This window comes from Megascapheus bottae, chromosome 16 (assembly GCF_031878675.1).
Source record: "Megascapheus bottae isolate mThoBot1 chromosome 16, mThoBot2.hap1, whole genome shotgun sequence".
In the NCBI taxonomy this organism is placed as follows: domain Eukaryota; kingdom Metazoa; phylum Chordata; class Mammalia; order Rodentia; family Geomyidae; genus Megascapheus; species Megascapheus bottae.
This window is the reverse complement of record NC_143524.1, coordinates 46,760,215-46,785,731: the sequence shown is the minus strand read 5'-3', so window position 1 is coordinate 46,785,731 and position 25,517 is coordinate 46,760,215. Positions and strand designations below refer to the sequence as shown.

The 25,517-nt window shown below is 44.4% G+C and overlaps 2 protein-coding genes across 11 annotated transcripts in view; one reads left to right on the top strand and one right to left on the bottom strand.

Moving 5' to 3' along the window:
- Window positions 1-17,497, top strand: part of Gdpd4 (glycerophosphodiester phosphodiesterase domain containing 4) — an 85,860-nt gene extending 68,363 nt beyond the window's left edge. For 4 of the 6 annotated variants that reach the window (XM_090348476.1, XM_090348473.1, XM_090348474.1 and 1 more), the window contains 7 exons: window positions 100-321; window positions 2,115-2,269; window positions 3,750-3,803; window positions 8,122-8,269; window positions 11,926-12,008; window positions 13,362-13,414; window positions 17,117-17,497. In XM_090348476.1, coding sequence (XP_090204602.1) covers window positions 100-321; window positions 2,115-2,269; window positions 3,750-3,803; window positions 8,122-8,269; window positions 11,926-12,008; window positions 13,362-13,414; window positions 17,117-17,385 — 984 coding nt within the window. In that variant the 3' untranslated portion in view covers window positions 17,386-17,497. Of the gene's footprint in view, window positions 1-99; window positions 322-2,114; window positions 2,270-3,749; window positions 3,804-8,121; window positions 8,270-10,790; window positions 11,061-11,925; window positions 12,009-13,361; window positions 13,415-17,116 lie in introns of those variants that run through there. The other 2 variants (XM_090348475.1, XM_090348477.1) reach the window with 2 other exon arrangements.
- A 915-nt stretch (window positions 17,498-18,412) lies between these two features.
- Myo7a (myosin VIIA) overlaps window positions 18,413-25,517 on the bottom strand; it is a 73,019-nt gene continuing 65,914 nt past the window's right edge. For all 5 annotated transcript variants that reach the window (XM_090348467.1, XM_090348470.1, XM_090348468.1 and 2 more), the window contains 8 exons: window positions 25,176-25,289; window positions 23,641-23,728; window positions 23,366-23,472; window positions 21,592-21,777; window positions 21,174-21,290; window positions 20,049-20,132; window positions 19,414-19,533; window positions 18,413-18,979 (listed from right to left, as the gene is read on the bottom strand). In XM_090348467.1, coding sequence (XP_090204593.1) covers window positions 18,890-18,979; window positions 19,414-19,533; window positions 20,049-20,132; window positions 21,174-21,290; window positions 21,592-21,777; window positions 23,366-23,472; window positions 23,641-23,728; window positions 25,176-25,289 — 906 coding nt within the window. In that variant the 3' untranslated portion in view covers window positions 18,413-18,889. The remainder of the gene's footprint in view (window positions 18,980-19,413; window positions 19,534-20,048; window positions 20,133-21,173; window positions 21,291-21,591; window positions 21,778-23,365; window positions 23,473-23,640; window positions 23,729-25,175; window positions 25,290-25,517) is intronic.

Below are 25,517 nucleotides of genomic sequence, written 5' to 3'. Positions count from 1 at the left end.
GCAGAGCTTGACATGAAGCCAATACCCAACAGTGGAAGTAGAAACAACTTGTGTTGAGAACCAATGTTTTCTTTAATGTGCTTATTTTTTTTTTTTTAGCAAAAGCCCTATTACAAGATGAAACGTCTATCTGAGGCAGATAAAAGAAGAGCAAGCAACCAGTCAATTCCAAAACTAACTGATTTGTTAGAACTTGCCAAGAAGGAAAAGAAGTTTTTGATATTTGATCTTTTTCGTCCTCCACCACAGCATCCTCTCAGAGACGAATACGTTCGCCACGTGGTAAAGGAGATCCTCGATTCTAAGATTGAGCAACATCTGGTATGTCTGCCTTCGTACTTGCAGTGGATTGGGAGGTGGTTGCGTAGCCTAGGACCAGAATAGTTGATTTTGTGTGTGTGCCAGTGTTGTACAGGAACTCACCTGGCCAGAAATAGAGAAGCCACATTTTGAGAGGTCGAATTGGGAGTTTTTATTAGAAAGCTGGTGACTGTAGGTAGACTTTCTATCTGAAAGGCCTACAGCCCAGAACAGAGCTTGCACAAAGCCATTAAAAACAAAAACCACATATTTCGGGTGAAGATCCCAAACTCAACAATAGCAGACCATAGAGGGACATAGTCAGGTTCAAGCAAAACTTTCCATCTAGGGAAGTAGCTCCAGGAGCAGCTAAACTTTCCATATAGGGAAACAGCCTGGTTTGCGCTGATAATCAAGGAAGAGCGTTCTCTGTAGTGGAAGCTTTACTAGCAGGACATGTTCTCTGAAGCCAGGTCTTCTAGCTCTCTGGGAGCCAAATATCTGCAATTCAATATGGCTCAGAGCTGAGTGGTAAGTCCGGTTCCACCCAGAAAGGCACCCAGATGGCTGTGAGGACAAGGCATGTTAGATACTGTCTTCTTATTTTACCTGTCTCGGGGCTTGAACTCAGAGCTTGGGTTCTGTCCCTGAGCTTTTGTGCTCAAGGCTAGAACTCTGCCATTTGAGCCACAGTTCCACTTTCAAGGTTTGGATATGTGGGTTTTGTTTTGTTGTTGTTTTGGTGGTTAACTTGAGATGACAATCTTACAGCCTATCCTGCCCATGCTGGCTTTGAGCTGCAATCCTCAGATCTCTGCATCCTGAGTAGCTAGGATTGAAGGCATAAGTCACCAGAACACAGCTTAGTAGTTGAAATTTTATTTACGTTGTACATCTTCTCTGGGACCCTTAAGGAATCTTGCTTCCTATGAACCTGCAGATTCTTGCTTTCAGGGCTATATTTGATAATCTAATAATGAACCAGTTAATTTTCTCTGAGAAAAACATGGAGCCTGTTTTTTTGGTTTTGGTCGGTTGTGGGGCTTCAACGCTGAGCCTGGGTGCTGTCCCTGAGCTCTTCAGCTCAAGGCTACTGCCCTACCCCTTGAGCCACAGTGCCACTTCCAGTTTTCTGGTGGTTAATTGGAGGTAAGAGTCTCACAGACTTTAGTGCCTGGGCTGGCTTTGAACCTGGATCCTTAGATCTCAACCTCCTGAATAGCTAGGATTGCAGGAACATGGAGAGTTTTTTATTTATTCCAAGCCAAGTAAAATAGAACACCTCATTAAAAAAAGAAAATGTATCAATAACTATGTGATGTGGCCCATGCCATTATCCATAGAGCTCCTTTAGAGTAAGACTTTGTAAGGACTATTACGGCCTATTTAAGGACTTTAGTAAACCATTCAGAAAATCAGCTGGTTGTTATTTAAATAGAGATTTGTTCATCGTTATTTCTAGAGCAGCTTCTGCATTTGGGCAGTCAGTTATTCCAAACCACTTAAGTTCTCAGAATGTTATTGGAGCTGCAAATAGAACAATTTCCATAGAAGGATCAGAATGGCACCCCACTGGTAGGAAATAACCTCTTCTGAAATGATTTTTAGCATCATTAACCAGAGGGGTATTTTTTGGTCCTCACCTTTCCTTTGTGCCAACCAATTCCACTTTTTCTTTTTAATACTAATTGAACCCAGAACCTTATGCATGCCTGGCATGCCTAAGTTCACTTCGCTTCGTAGAATCTGGAATGGCGTTTCATTCCTAGACAGCTAATATACCACTAAAAGGCTTCTTTCTTTCCTCCTCATAGATACTATGGCTTACAATTTTTGATCGAGATTATGTCAAGGAGATAGCTCCTGGTTTTCAGCATGTGGGCCGTTTTTTTTCCATTGAAAGACTTGAAGAAGAAAATATCAGTATAATAAATGTTGACTACAAGAAGTTATTCTACAGTGGGTTGAGGTAGGTGTTGGAGCACACGTCTGTTTACACATACCACCTCACCTTCACGAAGGATACATTCCACCTAAGCTGCTCAACTTCACCTCTGTTGAGGATTTCTTTGTGTTTTTATCTTCTTTGAAACCTCTACTTTCTCTTCCTTGCCTCCCTGACATGTGGTTCTGGCAACAAACAGCAAGTATAGAATATACCCTGGGAGATTCATTTTAACTCTTTGTGCACCAATCACTCACAATTCAACATTATGTATGAGTGTGTGTGTGTGTCTGTGTCTGTGTGCATGTGTGAGCGCGCTCATTCACGCGTGCATACATGTGCACTGGCGCTCTCTACCCCTTACGCTACAGCTTTCTTCCAGATTGCTACTGGTTAATTGGAAATAAGAATCTTTCAGACTTATTGCCTCGACTCACCCCATCTAAGCTTCCTGTGTAACTGGGAAACCAGGCATGAATGACCAGCACCTGCCTTAACATTTTTGTATGCTTGGCTTTTCTGTTTGTATATAAGATGGGCTTGGAAGTAACACTGTGGTTTAGCCTTGAGTGAAAAAGTTAAGGGAGAGCACCCAGGCCTTGAGTTCAAGCCCCAGGATGACAAGAAAAGCTGGGGGGGGGGCATTGAAAAGTCAAAACTTTTGATGAATAAAATTATCTTAAAGAAGAAAAAAACTGTTTATTTCTTCTTGCCATTTCCAGATGGACTGCAGTGCATCATAAATAGTTTTGTACCTGATAGGCATATTTCTTTCTATTTTGGGTGCGTGTGTGTGTGTGTGTACACCAATTTGGAGCTTGAACTCAAAGCTGAGGCACTATCCCTGAGCTTCTTTTGCTCAAGGTTTATACTCTACCATTTGAGCCATAGCAACACTTCTGGTTTTTTCTGTGTATGTGGTACTGAGGAATGGAACTCAGGGATTCACGCATGCTAGGCAAGCACTCAACCACTAAACCACATTCCCAACTACTGGCATGTTTTTTTGTTTTGTTTTTTTTTATTGCCAGTCCTGGGCTTGAATTTTGGGCCTGAGCACTGTCTTTGGACTTTCTCAAGGCTAGAGCTCTACCACTTGAGCCTCAGCCCCACTTCCAGCTTTTCTCTATGTATGTAGTACCAAGGAATTGAACCTGGGTCTTCATGCATGCTAGGCAAGTACTCTACCACTAGGCCAAACTCCCGGCCCCTACTGGCATGTTTCTTATAGAAAAAAAGACCGTGTGTTAGGAAAACTCAGTCATGAGTATTAGGAAAGATCAAGCAGCTAAAAGAAGAGAAAGAAGGCAGGGACCTCAGCAGACCAGAACAGGCTTGAATCATGGCTACAGAGCAACTCTGTGTAACACTGAGCAGGATCAGAGATAGAGTGGGCGAGGGGAGGATTAGGTTTGTATATAGTCTAGGGTGAGACTCTTCTTTGGAATTTGTTTGTCTTGCCCTGTTGAGGATTTATTGTCCAAACTGTCCTCCTCCTTGGCAGGTGTTCTGGTAGGAGTATCCTTCTGATGCTGGCAGTCCTGCACCCTCAGATAAGGTCAGAGGTGATGTTTTCCTGAGAACCAGGGGCGTCCCTTGGGGGAAAGTGGTCAGTGGACCATGGAGCAGTGTGGAGTTATGGGAACAAAGCAGATTCCTATCACCATAAACAATTATTTTTAAAACTTAATAGCCAAGCAATGATAAGCAGCTAAATTTATTAGCCACCAATCAATATACGATTAGAGATAGATTTTCAGAATTAAAAGCATCTTGAAATGAAAGAACTTCACTATAGTTCCCTGTTAGCAACTACTCTAAAATTTAGTCTGCATCTTTCTTAGATTTAATAGTTATGAATTCTTCAGTGACAAAAATCTTTTGTGTATATGTGTGTGTATATGAATTATTACCTTGAACTTAATCCTACTGTACATTTTTCTGCATCCTAAGGAATGAACCAGTCTATTTGCAGGTTAAGTAGATATTTTATATGTATTTCCCAATGAGAACACTTCAATTCTATTTTAGCATGTTTCTATTTCCTTTTACTTCAAGTTGGAACACCTTTAAGGGGATTTCCCTTTCTTAATGCTAACTCAGGTTGATCTAATAGGCTAAGTTATTAAAGTACTAAGCTTGTTACAGTGCAAGCCGTGTTTTAAATCCTGGTTTATACATATGACTTTGGGCATATCTGCAGTACTAGGATTATAGGCATGCATACCATACCTGGCCTTAACTTTAGTCAAATTTCAGATGGTCATATTAATGGTACCCACTGGAACAGTCAAAAGACTACAGGGGATCACTCATAATCATGCAGACAGCAAAATGTTGGGCAGTTATGTAGACAGAAAGTGTTAGCTGCCCCTTTCATCACCATCCCATGTTGTATAGTGAAGTTATTCTGTTTCTTTCTCAGAGTAGAAAGTCATTCACTAAAGCTAGTCATCACTGGAGAATGGTGGACCTGGGATTTAAATACAGATCTGACTGACTGAAGTACACATTCTTTTTTTTTTTCAATTTATTCTTTATTATTGAGGTAATGTATAGAGGGGTTAAAGTTACATTCGCCAAATAGCGGGTACATTACCCCTCATACATTGATAATCCTTCTTATGTTTTTGTCCCCATTCCTCTCTCCCTATTCCCTCCCAAACATCTTGTTTTCCCCCCTTCCCTTTCCTATTTCAAATAAACAACTGTATATACAATATACTAGGTAACAAAGGTGAAGAGAAATAACATAGTACATTAAGAACAATCACTCAAGATAGAGCTCTTGTTTCCATATCCTAGAGATCCTTTCATTTAGTCTCATCCTATATGACCTTATGTATGTAGGTTTTGCACTATTGTAATCCTCTACTAGGAGAGTCCTACATGTCAAGTACACATTCTTTCACCACTATACCTTTATTCCTTGGCCATACCAGTTTCAACTGCTATAAGATTTAATGGGAATTATTTCCTAAGACCTGTGATAAAAGCAAGCAGGTTAGTTTAACTCAGCAAATGTTTACTTAGCTTAAGGTATACAGTGTGCCATGGTAGTTTCATGTGATCCACACAAGTTAGACATCCTTCTCCTCGCTGAGGGAGATATTACATACAGGTAAGGCAATGGGCTTTTGCTATATACTGGATTGTACAAGCAATCACCATAAATTCATGAGCGGGATTTTGTTCCAAGTAGTTTCTTTGAGAACCTCTAAATTTTGAGAAAGTAATCAGCTATACCCTAAATATTAGTGAAATGTTTGTGATCAGGATCACAGGCACAAGACATTGTGAAGTTGTCATTTTCACCCAGGACATTTTACATGCCTTATTTTACCTAATATTATTTGAACACAGAGATATGCTTATTGTTTTGATGTTAGAAATGTTTTCGTGTTTTGTTTTGTTAGACAGGGTCTGATTATATAGCCCAAACTGAACTTAAACTCACCATCCTCCTGTCTCTGCTTTTTTTTTTTTTTTGGTAGGTTGGTGGGGATGGGGTAGGGGGGGGCTTGAACTTCAGGCCTGAGCACTGTCCCTGAGCTCTTCAGCTCAAGGCTAGTGCTCTACCACTTGAGCCATAGCACCATTTCTGGTTTTCTGGCAGTTAACTGGAGATAAGAGTCTCCAGTAAGATAGTCATAGGCTAATTTTGAACCTCAGATCTCAGCCTCCTGAGTAGCTAGGATTACTAACACAAGCCACTGGTGGCCAGCTTGTATCTGCTTCTTGATGCTAGGATTGTAGTTAGTTTTTAAATAAGTATTATGGCATGAGCTATGACTTTTCAAGATTCCAAAGTTAAGAGTACACAGTATTTGTCTTTTTTGGCATATTTTATGTAGGGTCACTCATGTTGTTGCAAATGACTGAACTTTCTTCTTTTTAAAGACAGAACAGTATTTGTTTCATTGTACACATGGCATATGCATATAATATATACATATAGTGTATAGACACATGTATATACATTTATATACACAATATATATACATATATATACATTTATTTGCACAAACATCCAATCTTAATCTACTCAGCATTGGTGGACACTTGATGGCACAGTTGGCTGTGCTGTGTTAAATGTGGAAATGCAGATAGACATATTGATTTCATTCCTTCAGATATATAGCCAGAAGTGAGATTCACAAATCATATGGAAATTCTATTTTTAGTTTTTTGAGGGTTTTTTTGGGGGGGAGGGGGGAAACCCGTCCTGTTTTCTATAATGGTTGTACTAATCCACATTCCCACCAACAGTGTATAGAGGCAGGAGGATCACAAGTTCAACAGTAGCACAAGAAAAGGTAGTGAATTCCTATCTCAAAAACAATACAAACTGAATGTCTGGGGCATGGCTCACATGGCTCACAAGGCTCACGAGGTAGATCAGTTGCCTAGTATGTATGAGGTTCAATCCCCAGAACCATAAAAAATTGTGGTCATAATACAGGTTTGTACATGTGATGGTGTACATGTGATGGTGTACATATGTGTTGATGTGTAGTTTCTTTGAAATTTTGTCCTATATGTATGACAAAACATCCAACACCACAGCCAAGATACAGGGACTACTTCATTTCTGCAGGTTTCCTTGATGTTTTTTCTTACCTTGTATTTCCTTTTATCCCTCCCACCAATTACCACCATCACCCTCCTCAAACTCTAACCTCAGGCAATTTCTCCAATCCTAACCTATCATTTTGTTATTTTAAGAGCAAATATACTCATAAATGGTGTGACTTTTGGAGATCAGCTTTTTTAAAAATTAAGAATAGTTCCCTTGAGATTCTTCCAAGGTGTTTCATTTATCAATAGTTGTCCCTTTTTTTTTTTTGCCAGTCCTGGGCTGGAGCTCAGGGCCTGAGCACTGTCCTTGGACTTTCTCAAGGCTAGAGCTCTACCACTTGAGCTTCGGCACCATTTCCAGCTTTTTTCTATGTATGTGGTACCGAGGAATCGAACCAGGGTCTTCATGCATGATAGGCAAGCATTTTAATCACTAGGCCAAACTCCCGGCCCATAGTTGTCCCTTTTTAATGCTGTTAATCATATCCACAGTAGGGATATACTAAACACTGTTTAATCATTCACCAACTTAAGGGCATTTAATTGTTTCCATTTATGAGATATTACAGAAAAGCATTATGAGCATTTGTTTTAATAAAGGCATAAGGTTTTCTTCCTCTAGGATAAATGTTCAAGTGAATACTTGCTAGAGTACCTATTAATGGGGATTCCACTCTGATACTTACACACACACAATCACACACACAAAATATATCCTAATCAGTTTCGCTTTCTTCTCTGTAACTCCTCCATTGTTTTCTTAAATTTATGTCTAAGCATTTATTTTCTTCAAAGTAGTTGTTAACTGTATTGTTTTTCACCGCCTTCTTGAGATGTAGAAATATGGTTTGTTTGGTTTTTTAAGTTTTGGTTTAAAGTTAGGCAGCTAGTGTAGGCTCGACCATTTGGGGAGTCTCAGCTGCTCCATCATCTGGTTGTATCACTGTCCTTCACCTGAAGAGGAGCCACTCCTGCTGGTCTGCTCCAGGGTGGGTAGGGGGTGTAGTTACATCAGAGCCACTATCTTGGTCTCCCTGGGTCTTCAGGAAGAGAGGGGGTATTCTCTCCACAGACTGCCTACATGCCCCAGGGTTCCCAGGAAGAGGAGAGGCTGTCACCCCCATTGGGTCACTTTCCCTATCTGCCTTATCTTTCCCCTTTACCTCTCCCTTGATGAGTTTTTCCTAGATCTGCAGCCTGCAGTGATGGAGGCAAGCCTTGCACAGACATGGCTGCTCCCCTTTCAGATGAGAAGAGTTCACTGGATCTGAACACTCTGGATTCTGTTTCTGTTCCAGAGAGTATAAAGCAGCTAACATTAACATCAACTTATACGTCGTCAATGAGCCGTGGCTTTACTCGCTGGCTTGGTGCTCCAGGATTAACTCAGTGACCACAGACAACATTCCACTCCTGAGCCAGCTGAATTACCCCTACTTCTTCATGGTGAGCTGTTTCTCTAGATCATTCTTCCACACCTAGTACAATGCTGATCTCTGTCCCACACTCTTCATGTTTCCCTCTGGGCAGGGCCCTGGGAAGCTACTTGAGTTTTAGAGATGTCATATTTCCATGATTCTATCCAGATCCTTCCATGGTTTTTTTTTTTTTGAGTTCTTACAATGTGCTATACATATAGTAGTTATGTGGGGGGGGTATGAATGGGCTTCAATTATTCTACCCCCCCAGGGGGGAAACCAAATTTCAAAGATGTCCCTTGCAATGTGGTCACATGCTGTAAGATTCCAAATGGAGTCTGATTCTGGAGTTCTATTATTTCTGCCCCAACTCCCCAGAGGTATGGCAGCAGTGGACAGTGGCATGGGTAGAAAGCCAGGCATACATGACTGTCTCCTGAACAAAATGCTCTTGCAGAGGTGAACCAGCGTCTGTCTGCCCAGCCTGGTTTCCTCTTCTGACCCTTCTGGTCCTCACTACCAAAGATTTGGAAAGCTGAACACGTGGCTTACTGTGGAGGGAGCTGGGGCCACCCAGGTTCTGCACCAAAGCCTGGGTTTATCTGGTAAAGAGCTGGCTGACTGCCTGGTACATAATAACATATAGCAGAAAAAGCTTTTACAATTGGTTTTCAAGATGGAATCTCACCTGTGTTTTCTAGTTGGGCTCCCAGTTGTTCTTAGCCTCCCAAAAAGCTATGACTAAAGGCTTATAATACTGCAACTAGCTAAAAAACAGTTTTACCTTGTTCCTTTGAAATCTTTAGGCAGAAAAGCCTCAGTGGGGAAGAGTTTTACCTTATCATTTCTATACCTCCACCTTTGTTGATCTGTGTTCTTTTCTTTCCTCTTTTGATTTCCCATACTGGTACTGTGGATTGGATTCAGGGTCTTATACTCTCCCTTAGCTTTGTCACTCGTACCTCTACTTGTAGCATTTTGCTGATTAATTGGAGACAAGAGTCTTAGGGACTTTGTGTGAGGGCTGGCTTCAAACCAGCGTCCTTAGATCTCAGCTTCCTGAATAGCTAGAATTATAGGCATGAGCCCTTAGCTCCCAGTTGGCCCTGCTTCTGACCTGTTTAGGGTGTAGACCAGGAGATAGGATCAGCATGGAGGGCACAGTCTCATAGGGTCAATACTGTATTGGGGCTCTGTGACTATTCTTTCCCAGTGACTTTCTAGAATTACAATGAGGGGAGCCTTGTGTGGCAGATCTCTCCTCAGCACAGGTGACTCTTTTCCACCTGCCTCTCCCCCAACATGTCTCCTCAAAACTGTACTCAATGTGTTCTCACATTTAAAATTGCCAAAGTACAGTTGTTCATTGCATAAAGTGCAATTACTATGAAAATGGATACTTATTTTTTAATTTTCTCGTAAAAGTGCAAAAGAGTTCGTTTTGTAAGTAAGGTCTTTGGGTCTAGCTTGCTTCACTTGTTTCCAAGTCTTTCCATTTCCAAGTCTTTCCATTTCCCTATAAATTGGGCAGTGTCATTTTTTTTCTGATAGAAGCACAGAATTCCATTGTGGGTATATATCACGTTGAAAATGTATCATTTAGAAGGCGGTACACTCTTCATAGTCCTATATCCCTGAATTAGTAATGGCTCAAAGTTGCTCATTTGGGAAGTGAGATTTTACTTAAATGCTGCTACTACACCTGAAGCATTTTTTTCCCCTCTGAACTGATCATTGTGACTCAAAGCTAAAAAAAAAAAATCAGAAGCCTAGGGCTCACACCTGTACTCTTACTCAGGAGGCTGACATCTAAGGATCACAGTTCAAACCCAGCCTAAGCAGGAAAACCCATGAGACTCTTATCTCCAATTAACCACTAAGAAGCAGAAGTGGACCTGTGGATCAAGTAGTAGGGGTAGTGCTTAGGCACTGAATTCAAACTGTAGAACTCACTTTTTTTTTTTAGTCTTTTTTCCATCCTTTCTCCACAATCTTGTGTTTATCTTTTTCATCGAGATGTGTTTCATGATAGGATCTTTTTTTTATTGAAGTTGCTATTTTATGTTTTTTGACTGGAGAGTTAAGCCTATTCATATTTGTTGAGAAGTTTGCCATAATTCCTGTTGCTTTGTTTTTGTGTTTCTCCTTTCCTCTGTCGTTTTGCTAATCTACCCTTCTAGAAAGATTATTTCCTGTATTTTTCCGTTTTGGCTTTTCTTCCATGGAGATTCTGTTAGGTATCATTTGCAGCCCTGGTGCAGTAGTAATGAATCCCCTTAGCTTTGTTTATCTTGGAAGGTTTTATTTATCCATTTAGCTAGGGAGGATGGCCTCTCTGGGTACAGTATCCATGTTAGCAAGTGTCGTCAGGACTTGAATTGTCTTTGCATACCCTCCCTGCATTTAAGTCTGTGTATCAAGAAATTTGCTTTGAATCTAATGAGCTTACTTTTATAACTTGCCTCCTCTCCTTTTGCATCTTTCAGTATTTCTTCCACAAAGAAAACCAAAAATAATAAATTTTGTATTTAAGTTTGTAAGTAATCTAGTTAACAGGTATGAGTTTAGGTGATGAAGAATTAAGCGTGGAGACGCATGGGGAAGAGTTCCACTGGTGGATACAAACAGAGGCATAAATGGAAGAATACTGACAGGTAATGAGTTCACGTACAATCATTTCAGATAAAAATGAAAGGGAAGGAGGCAAAATACAAGACAAAGGAGAGGTGGCACTCGGTCTATGCTAGAATGTAGTAAAGTGGCCTTTATCTAAAAGATACAAAAGAGGCTGATGATGAGGGTTCTGCATCCCTCAGAAGACCTTAGAGTTCAAGTTGATAGCTAATGCCTCTATTGTTGGGCACGGCAGGTAACCCAAAGACTGCTTACTTGCCAGGCATGGCACAACTACCTCCATCCAGTGATGTGATGGGTGTTTTGTTTTTTGAGCCGCACTAGCTTTGTGGCAGATTCTGTGCACGCACAGGATTTCAGGGGCCCAGAGTTCTTCACACATTGGTGTTTATACCCTCCATCTGGGTGCCTCTGCTCTCTAGCTTGGTGTGAATTCCCAATCTGCCATCTCCACACACTGTTGTTCACCAGGATTCTACGGCCTCTGTCCTGGCTACAGTCTGACTTCCTACAGCTTAAAATGTGTTACTTGCTTCCTGCCTGCCATTCTCCCCTTCACTCACATACTTCTTTTATCTGGTTTTAACCCAAATTCTATGGCAGAGGTATCTTTTGAGATAAGCTGTAATTACTTCTTGACTCTGGGATCCCAGAGAAACTTTTCAAGATGATGACTCTGTTGCTGTATGGACAGGGGGTGGGGTGGTAAGACAACAGTGTTTTATTTCCTGAAATGCAGTCTCAGCAGATTAGTCCCTGAAAGGGTGGTAAGGCTGGCAGTTTCCCACAGCTGAATTTGGCAGTCCCTTAGTGAGACTGGTTTTATTTGGTGTGGTCTCCAGCTAGGGGAGTGAGGTATTAGCTGAAAACTCTTTCACATTTTATTCTGCTTTTCTTCTGTATTGGCTTGAGAATTCTTTGTCAGTTCTCCTTTCTTTTCTTTCACACCTCAGGATCTGGTTGCTTCTGTTTGGCCAGCTCCTCCTCATTCACAGAGTAAAACGGCAGATGCTTTAAACTTGTCTTCCTTCTCTGCCCCCCGTTTTGCAGACACCAGGATACTACATGTGGATATGGCTTCTTGTGGATTTTACTTCTGCAACTCTCATTACTATTGTGTTTTGTTTCCATTGGTAAGTGTATATTTATATAAGTATTTCCATGTGGCAAGACTAGCTTAGTGAGGAACCCCTTATTTCTTCTTATGCTGCCTGCATTTCCTCAGAGTCTGTCCCAAGAGAAGACAGTGCTTTCATGATAAGGAGTCTCACTAGAGCATAATCAAGTCTGTTACTGTAGATTCAAGATGGAGCCAAAGGAAGAGGAAGGGTTTCCAGAATCAATGCCTCCCCTGCCTATCATGAACAGTCACAGCAGGGTGTTGTACAAAGAAGCAAGCTGACAGACCAGAAAGGGTTTGGTTTGTTTGGGGTTTGAACCCTGCCTGGGTGCTGTTCTTGAGCGTTTCACTCCGGCTCCACTTTGTTGGAGAGGAGTTTCAGCCTTTCCTGCCCATGCCGAGGATTATAAGTGCCATCATGGAACCTGGCCACACCTAGATTGTTAATGGTTGAAATGGAATCTTGCTAACTTTTGCCCAGGCTGGGTTTCAACATCGCTTCTGAGTAGCCATAATTACAGGATATGCCACCATACCTGGCTTCATATTTTTTTATATATTTTTTATTGTAATTAATAGAAGGGTCACATGATATTTGCCAGATAGATGGTGCATTAATTCCCATGTCTTGGTCCCCATTTCCCTCCCTCCCAACCCTCATCTTGTTTTCCCCCGTTCCCTATCCAATTTCAAATAACCAAATACAAATATATCAGGTAACAAAGTGAGATACTGTAACAATGAGATAACCAAGGGACAGCAAAAGAGATGAGAGATAACATAGTACCTTAAGAACAACAGTCATTCATTATATGGCTAATATTTCTATATCTGAGAGATCCTTTCAATTAGCTTCATACTATATGGCCTATGTATCAAGGTTTTGCTCTATTGCAGATCTCTGCTAGTAGAGTCCAAGGTTTCTACTGATTATGACGAATGAGGGAAACCATTGAGCCTAAGTTCCTTTGAGTCTGGCTTACTTAATATTTCCTGACAGCAGCATAGAATTCCATTGTGTACAAGTACTACGTCTTGTTGATCCACTCATCAACTGAGGGACATCGAGGTTGGTGAATAGTGCTGCAATGAACATTGTTGTGCTGGTGGCTTCATATTTTTATCTGGAATGTTTGCGAATCCTTGGAGAGCTATAGGATTGCTCAAATTTAAAGTGGAACATCCTGCAAAAAGCATGTTAAAAAACACCATGCCTCTTTTGACCCCATCATTTCTTGGTTTATGACTCTCTAAAGGGTATCAAGGCCAAACTCTGCTTGAAAAATGTTTCTCTTCTGTCCACTCTTGGATTATTACCTTTTTTACAAAGAGGCTTGTGAGTTATGGATGACCTGCTTTCTTCCAGGTGGAAAGAAGCCAAAAAGGAAAAATCGTTGGAGGTCTGCAGCGTTTCCTCAGGTAAAGTGCCACGCCTTGCTCCACCCTTGCTTGTCTGAGACACTGGCGGCTTCTCTCCTGAGGGTGTAAAAGGGAAACTGGGGACCTGAGAGGAGGCTGGAAGTATAGTCAGTCAAGTGCGGTGAGAAATATTGCTATGTGCTGTGTAGCTTGTGGTGGTTTTCCTCACCAGTGGGGTTGTTCTACTTAAGGTATTTCTCCAAAAGACTTTTTCTGAGAAAAAGCATTTGATTGTACATGAACAACAAATAGGTGTAGCATAAATCTAGCTGATATAGACTGTGTGGTATATGTATGTTATATAATGTGTGCTCTAAACAGAAAACACGATTGTATTTTCTTAGTACAAAATGTATTGGAAGTTTTAGAAGTACACTCTAATGAGTATAGGTAGTATATAAGCCAGTAACATCGATGTGTAATTATCAGCATTATGTACTGTTCATCCTTGTACTACTAGCTCTACAGTAGAATCAGTCTAGATTTGGTATGTTATGACATAATGATAGCTACACTGTGACTGATAAGAATGTTTTCAAATCTATTATGATGCTATAGGACCATGCAGTCCATGACTGATCAAAGCTTTATGGAATGTGACATAACTATAACATAATTTATACATAGTTGGTATGGTAAATCTAGGGATTTATTTAAGCGGTACTGGGATTTGAACTCATGCTTGGTAGGCAGGTATTCTATCCTAATAGCAAGGAATGATTAAGTAGACCAGATTCTCTCCAGAATGATCCTTCACATTCAGATTTTAAGCACAGATATTACATTGAATACCTTTTTTCCAGAAACTTCAAAAGGTTGGTGAGAGTGTCCCAAGAACGAGGAGGCCTATCCCAGAAAGACCAGTGAGGGGAAGAGATGGGAATTTGGCCTAGTGTAGAGTGATGGCCTAGCATGAAGAGCCGGGTTCAAGACAGGTCCATTGTCCTTGTCAAATAATGGGTAATTCCAAAAATGAAACTGAAGCAGATTTAAGGAAATGGAAAAACCTTCCATTAACAGTAAAAGACAGCCAGCCATGGTGGCTCCTGCCTATAGTCCTAGCTACGCAGAAGGCTGAGATCTAAGCATCAAAGCCAGCCGAGGCACAAAAGGACCCGAGACTCTTACAGGCTGAGTTCATGACATCAAAAACAATCCTTACCAGGAAGAACAGTTTTAAATTAATATTCCTACAATCTGTTACAAAGCTGTAGTAATAAAGTACTAGCTCAAGAATAGCCCTGAGGACCAATAGAACAGACTAGAAGATCCCAACAGTGAACACAAAGACACCTAACATTAGAAGGGAGCAAAAAACACAGCCTTTTCAACAAATGGTGCTGGCAGAATTGGCTATACATGTGCAGAATATATAGAGCCTTATAAATCACCCTGCGACAGAATGAGCCACATCAGTGTAAGGCCACATACCATGAAACTAGTACAGGAAAGCATCGAGGAGACACTAAAGGTCCTAGGCGTGGGCTGACACTTCCTCAGTAAAGAGCCAGGATCACAGCAAATCAAAGAAAGACTGGATAAATGGGATTACGGCAAACTGAAGCGTTTCTGGATGACAAAGATAAGAAAAAATCCACAAAAGAAAAGATTTTTACCAGCTATGCATCAAATGAGGGCCTCATATATAAGATGTATATTGGTCATTCTCTAGGTTTTTAGCCTACTTATTGATAAATACATGTACATCTCTGGCCATAAAAAGAATGTGAAGCAGAAATACAGGAAAACTTGGGGGCTAATGTACAATGCCGGCCTCTTTTCCCTTCAGGTTCAATGACTTTTTTCTTACTTGGTAGTAGTGGTGTTGCTTTTGGTGGACTTCTTAAAATTTCAGACATTTTAGTTCATTAAACATCTAAGTGTATACAAAATATTAAGACAAATACTGGATATATCACAATAAATGTAAGAAGTATGGAATTCATTTTTACAAAACCTCTTTTAAGGCCTAAATTAACAAATGATGAGAATTCGGTCTCTAGAAAAGTTCAACCACATGTTGATGAGGCAGTGAGAAAGAAAATGGAAACGAGTGTTGTGTGTGCTATTTTGGTTTCAGGACTCCCCCTAAACAGGTCTAACTTCAAGAACTACTAAATAAAAGTTTAACATTGGCAAAATAGTATTTATTATACAGACATATCTGTTGATAGTTGTGCCATCAGTCACTAGAAAAATTGAATTTCGTTTCTGTCCTAACTAGCTATATCTATGGGGAGAAAAGGTATTGCTACATTTCTTGCTAGCATTATCAGTTTTTTAAAGTTCATGGTACGTTATAAAGACATTGTGTAAAATTTTAGTAGCATAGGAGGGGGAGAGGTGTCTACTAGACATTTCAGATTCCCATTGCTGGGTAACAATTAGGTTAGGAAGTTAGAAAAATGTCCATTTCTCATTTTACCATGCCTATAGGTCAGAAGTCAATACACAACTCAGCTGAACCTCACAAAGTTGCCATCAACTAAGGTCACAGTTTTGCTTAAGAGATGACACGGTTGTTGGTAGACTCTACCTAAGTAGATCACTGTAAGAGTGATGGCAGCTTGGCTCCTCTACCAGGATCCTCTTTTTCAAGAATTATGTTAACATTGGGTGAAAGGTATGAGCATAAATATCAACAGAAACTCAAAGAATGCTTAGTAGGAACCCCAACTCACTAGCCAAAGGCAAAAAGATGAACGGAAGTGAGGAATAAAAGAGCAAAATTACAGAAGTTTTCCCCCTTATTAGTACTTAAATAGTAAAGTCCTGTAAGGATAGAGGTGCCTGACAGGAAAATCAGGGCCAACCCAAATTATAGAGGTGAGCAAGATTTACAGGATGATTTTAACACTTATGAGACTCAGATGATAAACCTTTAAAGTCCTCACAACAAAAAAATAATGTAGGATGGGTTACTGGAAACTACAAAACTTGACTGAAAGATTGCTTGAATATGTATGTTCACAATTTAGAAAACCTAGTATCTTAAAAGATCTACACATTCAGTTCAAATCTAATTAAAGTCGTCTTCTACCCATGAAAATGTGCTGTGCTTTCTTCCTGATAGAAATTGCTTTGCCCTTGGGACTGGGAGTTTGGCCTAGTGGTTAAAGTGCTTGCCTAGCATGCATGAAGACCGGGGTTCGATTCCTCGGTACCACATATAGAAAAAAGCCGGAAGTGGTGCTGAGGCTCAAATGGTAGAGCTCTAGCCTTGAGAAAGTCCAAGGACAGTGCTCAGGCCCAAGAAATTGCTTTGCCCTAAGGATAGTTCTGAGGCTCACTTCCTTGGATTCAAATTTTCTAGATTTTGGCCCCTCCATTCTTCACTATATTGTGATTGTAGAATTTCTTTAGTGAGATTTGTTTCTACAGATCTCGTTCTCTAATGAAATGATTGTTCTCAGTTTGCTATTTACCTTCCTGCCGGCCAATCAAAAAATTTATTCAGTGCTTATGCTATGACAGCCAATTCTACACACTGTTCTCTGTCCGTAAAACATCCCTTCCTAATCTGTAGCCTGTGTAAACATCTGAACATTAGCCAAAAGTCAGTACTTGCCTTTGACTAGACTGGGCCTTTAACCCTTCACAGAGTCTGAGTGGGGGACGGAAGGAGGTAAGGAGCTGACACTGGGATTTCACACACTGGCATGAATTAGAGCATTTTGTATTTGTGTCTTTTCTATCCCACAGAGAGCATCAGCGTGAAGGAGAAAGGGGACAATCAAGATCGTCCTCGCTTATCCATGGAGCCTCGTGAACGAATTACGGAAAGTCCTTGGATTATAAACACCCCAGCCAAGGGTTCAAAGAAACCACCATCTATCAAGGACAGAGAGGCCACAAGTACAGTCACAGAAATCCACAAAACACCCATAACCGACTCCTCCAAAGACACCTACGGCACCACCTATACTACCACCTCCGAGACTTCCCGAGAGACACCTACTTCAAAGAAGTAGTAGCCCTACCTTGCCACCTTTTCTTCTCCAGGTATAAGGGTATTACGGTGAGATGTGCTCAAGGCGGCAAGGTGGAAGGGCCAATCTCTATAAAGAATCAGTGTCAACAGGATGGGAAGCAGCAGTGTGTGATCTTGCAGTATTAAGATCTCCTGTATTTCCTGCTAAGTGACTGTGGTAAACAGCAGCATGTATGAAGAAAACCTTTCAAAAAAACCAGATGGGATTCTTTGCTGCCCCTTCCAGGCTGAGGAAGACTAGGGGATGGATGGGTACAGTAGTGACGTCATCCTAAGTCAAGGAATGATAGGTGCCAAGGGCAGTACCTCTCTCACAACACACCCAAATACCTTACGGTTCACTGGTTCCCACCGGGAGGAGGGATATTAGCTTAGTAAAATAGCCTTTGTCCTTGAGGGAAAACTAGAGCACTCTGGTAGCCCAGACAGCGTTATTAGTGAGTTGACTGCCTTTACCCATGGACAGTCCCTCTCTGGGCTTTGGCCTTTCTCCTTAGCAAGGCAGACTGCTACAGCATCTTCCTTCTGGTCCAGATTTATCCACAGTGTGGATTCACGTAAGTATGGAGACAGCCACATCATCGAACCAGAACACAAAGCTTCTACCCACAAACACGAGGCCCCTTCTCCTACACAGACCATGGGGAGATAAGGGGACAGCACCCAGGTGCACGGCCCTGCTCAAGTATCCTAGAGACCTTGAGCACAGCTGGCACACACACCCCTCTAGCCTAGAGACATAAGGAGTTAACCCAAAAAGTTTCTAATGGTACAAGGGCCATTCTGGCTCTACTTTCCCCAGGGAGAGGAACCAGAAGCAAATTCCTCCTCTCCAGACTCCTAGCCCATGCCCACTTGTACTGATATCCCAGACTGGTCAGCTGGGCCCTTGGCACACTGGCAAGCACTCCTAACCCAGATCAGGCAGGCTCAGACCAAGAAAGTAGTGGCTCAGGTGACTACAGGTCCCTGACCCCTCTCCCTTTCCAGCAAAAACACTACAGGGCCAAAGGATAAACACATACTTTATACCCTGAGTCAGTTGGGGAGACAGCAGAAGCCTTGCACTCACACTGTGGTATACAAAGGTAGTCTGGTTCCCTCTCACCAGCTGAGGATGCTGGACTCAAGGGAAATACCCCGGCCCTTTGGGTCCCAGAGTAGCCTGTTCAATGTACAAGAGCTTTGGTTGTTCCCAGTGGGGAAGCCTGGCTTGTCCTGTCAGTTGCTCTGCCAAGGAGAATCACATGGTGGGATTGTCTGAGTTGGGAGAGGCATCCAAGGAGCACAGGCTCATACACCGAAGGCCACAGCAAGCTACGACAAGAACTAACCCCGGTGCTGGGAATGGCTGCAGGGAAGCTCTGACCTCACTGAAAACTGCTTGGAGATCCAGTTGATGGAGAGTCAACCCAGCTTCCGTGCCTGGCTGCCATAAATCCTCCCCTGCTGGAGCAGGCCCACAGCCAGGACCTCCAGTGGATTCACTTGCCACTCCTGGCACCCCGCTGTTTGCTCATGGTGGTGAGCATCTGGCTAATGTAGGAAGTCAAGAGGTCATCCATCTTGTAGCCCTGGAAGCAGGGTTGAGGAGATAAAGCACAGAGGGACAACATCAGAGACTCAGACCAGGACCAAGGCACTTGCCTCCACACAGCTAAGGACTGGATTCATCACACAGACAGCTGTGGTCCAAACTTCATGATCCCACAATCTCTCAGCATCGTGGATGCCTCCCTCCAACCCTGACCATGAGGCAACCACTTGAGCTACCCTTCTAGAGCTCAGTCCAGATGTTGCTAACAGCTCCAGCTGTTGAACACTGGGGCAAAAGGCTGATAACCACACACTCCTGATGCTGAAATGAAGTCTGTTCTTCCGCCATTGATGAAATCCCATCCTTACACCTAAGCGAACCTCAACCCTAACCACACCCAAATACACTGAACACCTGCTCCCATATTGGTTCTGGCGGCCGGCAGGGACCCATGCCAGGCAGAGCCCTCACCAGCGATGTCTCACACAGCAGTTTGCTCCCTCGGACCAGGTTTCCAATGGTGATGTGGAAGTAGGTGTTGCCACTGCTCCAGTTGGAGATCTTAGTGAAGGGATGAGTCGTCAGGATATCCTGGGGAGTGGAAAGACAGACTGCCATAGATACCACCTCCTCCCAGAAGGCTGAGGCCCTCAAGTAAAAGGGAGAAGCAGGCATCCTTCCCTCCCCCATGCCATGGCTGGGACCTCAAAGTCCAGCAATTGGTGAGGATTTGGGGCCAGTCTGAGGTCAGAAGGCCTGAAGGGGCCTGCATGAGGGCGAAGATGAACTGAGGAGGGACTAAGGCAAAACCAGGACACAGCCTTGGACACAATGTAATAGTGTGAGTATAAAAGCCGCAAAATATGCACAAAAAAATGAGAGACACAGAAAACCTAAGAACATGTAGCCTTGAAGCCTGAGGGAAGAGGAACGAGCATTAACGTTCTTGGCCAGCTATCTGCTGTACCCCTTCTGAGGCCATAAACATTTCTCCTAGCACAGGCTGCCAGCGCATACTGGGTGGAGGGGGAGAGAGAGGGCTTGCCACATTGGAGTTGGTGGGATTTATCAGCCACAGCACAGAGAAGCCCAGCCCGCTTGCTCACCTTGGTTCTGGGATCAATGAGGCTCACTCCGTACTTGTTGATGGCAATTAAGAGGATCTCAGGGAAGTTCGGCTCCGTGGTTTGCTAGGAAAGTTGGGCAACCATAAGATGGGGAGGAGCACCGGGAGGCAGGCAGACCTCCATCCTGGCCTGCTACCGACTTGGAACAAGGGGTGAGGAGGTACTGGTGCCCTGCTATGACCCTCAGAACTTCCCACATCCCTGCATGGGCCCATTCTTGCTCTTTGCTTCATCCATTGTCTTGCCCAAGCACCTCACATCTTTTGACTTTTTTGAGGGGGGGGTGATGCTAGTGGCTAAACTAGGGCATGAACTCAGGGCCTGAGTGCTGTCCCTCAGCTTTGTGCTCAAGTCTAGTGCTCTACCCCTTGAGCCACAGCTCCACTTTCAGCATTTGGTGGCTCAATGGAGGTAAGAGTCTCACAGACTTTCCTACCTTTGCTGGCTTTGAACCTGGATCCTCGGATCTCAGCCTCCTGAGTAGTTAGGATTGCAGGCAGGAGTCACTACCACAGCCTGGCTCCATCTGCCTTTTCAAATCCTACCTCCAGCTACCCACCTAGCCCTACGCTGCTCAGGAGGTCTGTGTCCTTTCACACCAGTGTGTCAACATTCCCCTGCCGTGGCTCCACCCTGTGGTCTGAGCAGCTGTCTGGAGCTGCCACCCCTCCTCAAATCTTTCAAAGCTCAGGGCCACGTGGAAGAGGAGGCCCCACTCCTCAGCCGCTTGCCAGCCTGCCTCTCACTGCCTTCCCCACCTACACTTAGACCTTTGCCCATGCAGGACTTCTGTCAAGAGCACTCTCGGGGAGTCTCCCTAGAAAGCTCGGTGCCCCCTCTTCCCTAGGTCATCTCTTCAGTCTGGGCAGGACCTCGTGGGCTCCGCCACTGTGGTCAGCATAGGCCACTATTCTAGATTAAGCTTCCCATCCCTCCATCCTCAGGCCTGAGCACAGCCAGCCATCCGGAGGCTGTGTGCTTCCCAACATCCCTTGCTGGGGCAGCCATGGCCATTATGGTTTCCCCCAGTCGCAGGAAGGAGTCTCTGTGCCTGCGCTATCCCTCGAGCCCTCCTCCTCCTCTCTGCTGACTCCCACGACACACCTTCACCTCAAAGAAGGCAGAGCCGAAGGTGGGCCACTTGAAGATGAGCTTCAGGAAGGCCAGCTTGGCCTCCTCCTTGGACTTCCCCGCATGCTTGTTGAAGTAGGCAACAATCGACTGCAAGGAAAGTGGCTCCGTTGACATGGCTGCCCCACCTGTCTACACCTCCTGCAGTCTTCGGGATCAGCCTTCTCCCAGCTAGTCCATTTTTGCTGTCTCTTTCGTCCCCTGGGCAGGGGACCCTGCTATCCAGAACCAGCTTAACAACTAGCCAGAGCCACCCAAGCCTTGGCAGGCAGAACAAGAGACTAATGAAGTGGAGGCAGAATGGGGTGGGAGGCCTCGCCACAGGCAGGAGCCGGGGTTGGTCCTCTTCACAGGGTCCCAGTTCTCACTCCCCGCCACCCCTCATGCGTACCCGCTTCCAGTCATCAGGAGAGATCTGCCGGATGAGGTCCTGGGGCACCAGCTCCCGGAGCAGCTTGGGGATGCTGGGGAAATAGGACTTGTCCTCCTCGAACTTGACCCTGTAGATGAGCGCCCCCAGCTGGAGCACCTCCTCCCGCGTGCACTTGTGGTAGCCCCGGAGATACTTGGGCAACTCCTGCCAGGAAGAGCAGGTCAAGGGTATGGAGGGAGAGCCCTGAGGGAGAGGGGGCTGGCTCCCTTCCCATCTCCCCATCGAGAGGCCCTTGTCCTACCCAGCAGCTCTCCAGGCACAGCTGACCACTCCCCTGCTCCCCGCAAGGAGAAGCACAGGACAGCAAGACAGCAGAGTGCCTGCACAGATTTATACTGGACAGTTCAGGCAAGATGGCTGTCCTTTGTCCATTGCCAGGAAAGCGAGAAGCCTGCGTTCACAGATGAGGGCTCAGTCATCAGTTAGGGGGCCTGAGCCAGTTCCACAGCCGCCATTCTCCTAGACTGCCCCCTCCCCACCAGAAGAGCCTCCCCTATTATGTCCCTTTGGAACCAGTTTCAGCAGGGCCAGCCTCACAATCCCCTGAGCTTCCAGACACAAAGCCAGGGCCTCTCAAGACGGAGGTCGACCAGGCAGAGATGAAGCCCATAGAATCCCAGGCCAGCTTACTGTCTATTGGAGGGGTAGGGAAACGGAGGCTAGCCTGAGAACACATTGCTGATCAGAGACCTGAATTAATCACTTTCCAACCATTTTTTTCTCATCTGTGTATCCACGTACCCATATCAACACCCATATCCACCCATAATTCATTTGGCATTCATCCTAGCCATCTGCTGAGTCGTCGGTTCACCTACTCATATCCATTAGTTCAATCAGTACTTGTTGAGCACCTGCTTATTACAAGCCTTTTAAATGATCTCACACATCCTCCCTACTCTCATGAAACTTGCATTATTAACCAGACAATAATCACACCAAACTGCTGACCAGCAGTCTTGGAAGAAGCTGTTTGCAGTGCCCAGATGGCATGCTCTAGTCTTGTCTGGAAGACAAGCCTTCCTCAAAAATGTCTGAAAGCCAGCAGATAAGGGAAGGATTAAGGGAGAGTGTTCTAGACAGGGCACTGATGGCAGACTTCAGACTCTGAAAATTAGTGCCAGTGACCTGAACCATTAGGTACAAGAGGATGTACTTAGCTTGGAACTAGTATGAGCAAACAAAAGGCTCCAAACTTTTTATCTCCAATTAAGCAACAAAAAGCCAGAAGAAGAGGTATGGCTTGAGTGACAGAGCAGCAGCAATGAGGGGGAAAAAGATGATCAAGTCGGGCAAGGTGGCTCACTCCTGTAATCCTAGCTACTCAGGAGGCCAAGATCTGAGGATCAAGGTTCAAAGCCAGCCTGGGAACAAAAGAACCTGCGACTCATCTCTAATTAACCTCTAGAAAATGGGAAGGGGGCTGTGGCTCAAGGGTAGGGCAGCAGCCTTGAGCTGAAGAGCTTAGGGACAGCACCCAGGCCCAGAGCTCAAGCCTCATAACCAAAAAAAAAAAAAAAAAAAAAGAGAGAAAGAGGGAGGTCAGAATCCATGTTTACGACCTCATAGGAAGCTACGGAATAGGTGTGGAAAGCAGATGACTGACTGCTTCAGGCAGAATTCAGACCAGAAGCTCCAAGAAACAATGACCCAGCCTCCGAGGGCAGCAGGCTTGGCTTTCACAGACAAACACAGCAAGGCCAGGACCATGGGGAGGTACCAGACAGCTCACCTGGTAATAGTGGAAGATGGAGTCAGCCATGGGGTCCTTGCCGGGCACTGTAGTCGTCCACAGCTTCTTCATAAAAAACACCTGGTAGGTGAGTGAGGGCACGATTCCTATGGCACGGGGTATGGGGTCAGGCACAGTGCAGGCACAGGTTCCCATGGCTCTCCTTACCCAACTTCAGACCCAGCCAAGCCCTAGCCTGGTGCTACCCAGCAGGCCTTTCTGTGGCCTTACCTGCCCGCCCTGGGCCTCAGGTGATCCCATACCCAGGTCATTACCATCCTTGATGGGCCGTGCTTTCTTGATCCAGTCTGTGAGGTGCCGCACAAAGTCAAAGAAGAAGTCGTTTTCCGGGACACTGATGACCTGGGGACACAGTGATCACAGTCCAGTAACGCTTCATTTAAACATTTTATATATTAGATATGCTAGGGAGAAATTCGATGCAGCAGTTTTGTATGTGAATACATCTCCCCCATCACTCTCCCTTCCCTCCCCCCCAAAAAAAAGATTCAATGGGTCCTACTATTCTATTCTCCTCTATGCCTATGATGTATTTTGAGCATGTTCATCTTCTCACTCTCGTTAGCCCAATCCTCTGTCCCTAGTGCTCCCTCCCCTCCACAGAGCCCAGCCCAAGTGATCAACAGTTTTGAGATTTTTTTAATGCTGTTTTCATATGTAGTTGTATCTCTCAAAATGATTCACCCTTGTCTTTTTCCCTCGCTCTTCTTTCTGCTGTTCAAGCAACACTGGCCTTTCTCATTCTCCCACCCAAGGTCCTCCTGGCATACTCCTTTTCTAGAAAGACTCCGTGCATGGCTTGAAGGGGTTTCTGCACATCAGCCCTACCCAGCCCGACTGTGCCCACTAACGTTTCCACCCCGTGCAACTATCACTCTCCCTAGTGCCTAGAACACGGAAGCTGCCCCCAGCCCCAAGGGGACATGGCCAAAAACAATGCCAGTCCCTGACACCTTTGTCCAGTTCTCCACAGGCTCTGTGCCCCTCTAAGTGCAGGACCTCATTTGGAATCACCTGGAGCTGCCTAGTGTCTGGCTCAGGGACTGTCATGAAGAGCCAACAATGATGAGGGAAGAGGAAGAGACGCAAGGGGTGGGAGGGACAGCCCAGCTCTGCCCAGGTGACCAGGGAACCTTTCCTTAGGAGAAGCTTTATAGCTCAGTCTGTAAAACCTCCATAGACAGAAGAGAAAGAAGGAAAATTCTTGCTTTGTGATGAGTTTTGTCTTGTTTTGAGCTAGTACTGGGGCTTGAACTCAGGGTCTAATGCTCTTATTTGGCTTTGTCTCAAGGCTGATATAGCCAGTTGAGCCACACTTCCATTTACAGACTTTTTGCTAGTTAATTGGAGGTAAGAGTCATGTACTTATGCCTAGGTTGGCTTTAAATAATGGTCTTCAGATCTCAACCTCCTGAGCAGCTAAATTACAGCATGAGCCACCAGCGCCCATCTAGTACATGGGGTTAACCACAAAACCTTCAGGGGTTATTTCAAGGCTAACTGGCAGAGGGACCCCTAAAAGCAGATCTACAACATACACTTGGGAAGCCTGTGTTATCAATCACGTGCCTAGGCACATGGTCACAGGAGGGTCAGGACTATGTGCCCCACCCCAGAGGACAGATTTTAGCATGGTGGAAAGAAAGGGTGCAGGATCCTGAGGAGGAGGTGAGCACTCTCATGTGCTTATCCCCCCCCAAACTCTCCCACTTAATCCTGTGGCTGTAGTATCTCCAAGAAACAGTCATGGACAGACGGAGAGCTGACAGGTAGACAGTCAATGTCTCACCTTGTCTGCAATTTTGACAAAGAGGCTGAATCCTTCTGAGGACTTGAGCAGCAGCCGGGTGGCAATGTTGTGGCAAAAGTCCTTGGCCTTGGTACTAGAATCCACCTCGAAGGCCTAGAGGTAAAAATGGGGTGCTTACTCAGTTTCTGAAGGGTTTTCCTGGGGTCTAGTCCTGCTAGGCCTCTCCCATCTAAGATACACACCTCCTTAGCGCCTCCACCCCCAGGAACAGAGCTGGACACAGCAGTGGAGGAAAGGAAAAAATGAACTCTTTATGTAGAAATTCTCTGAGCTCAGACTTCCTGACCTTCCAGGTAGGACTCGGCCCCCACCTGGCTGTTA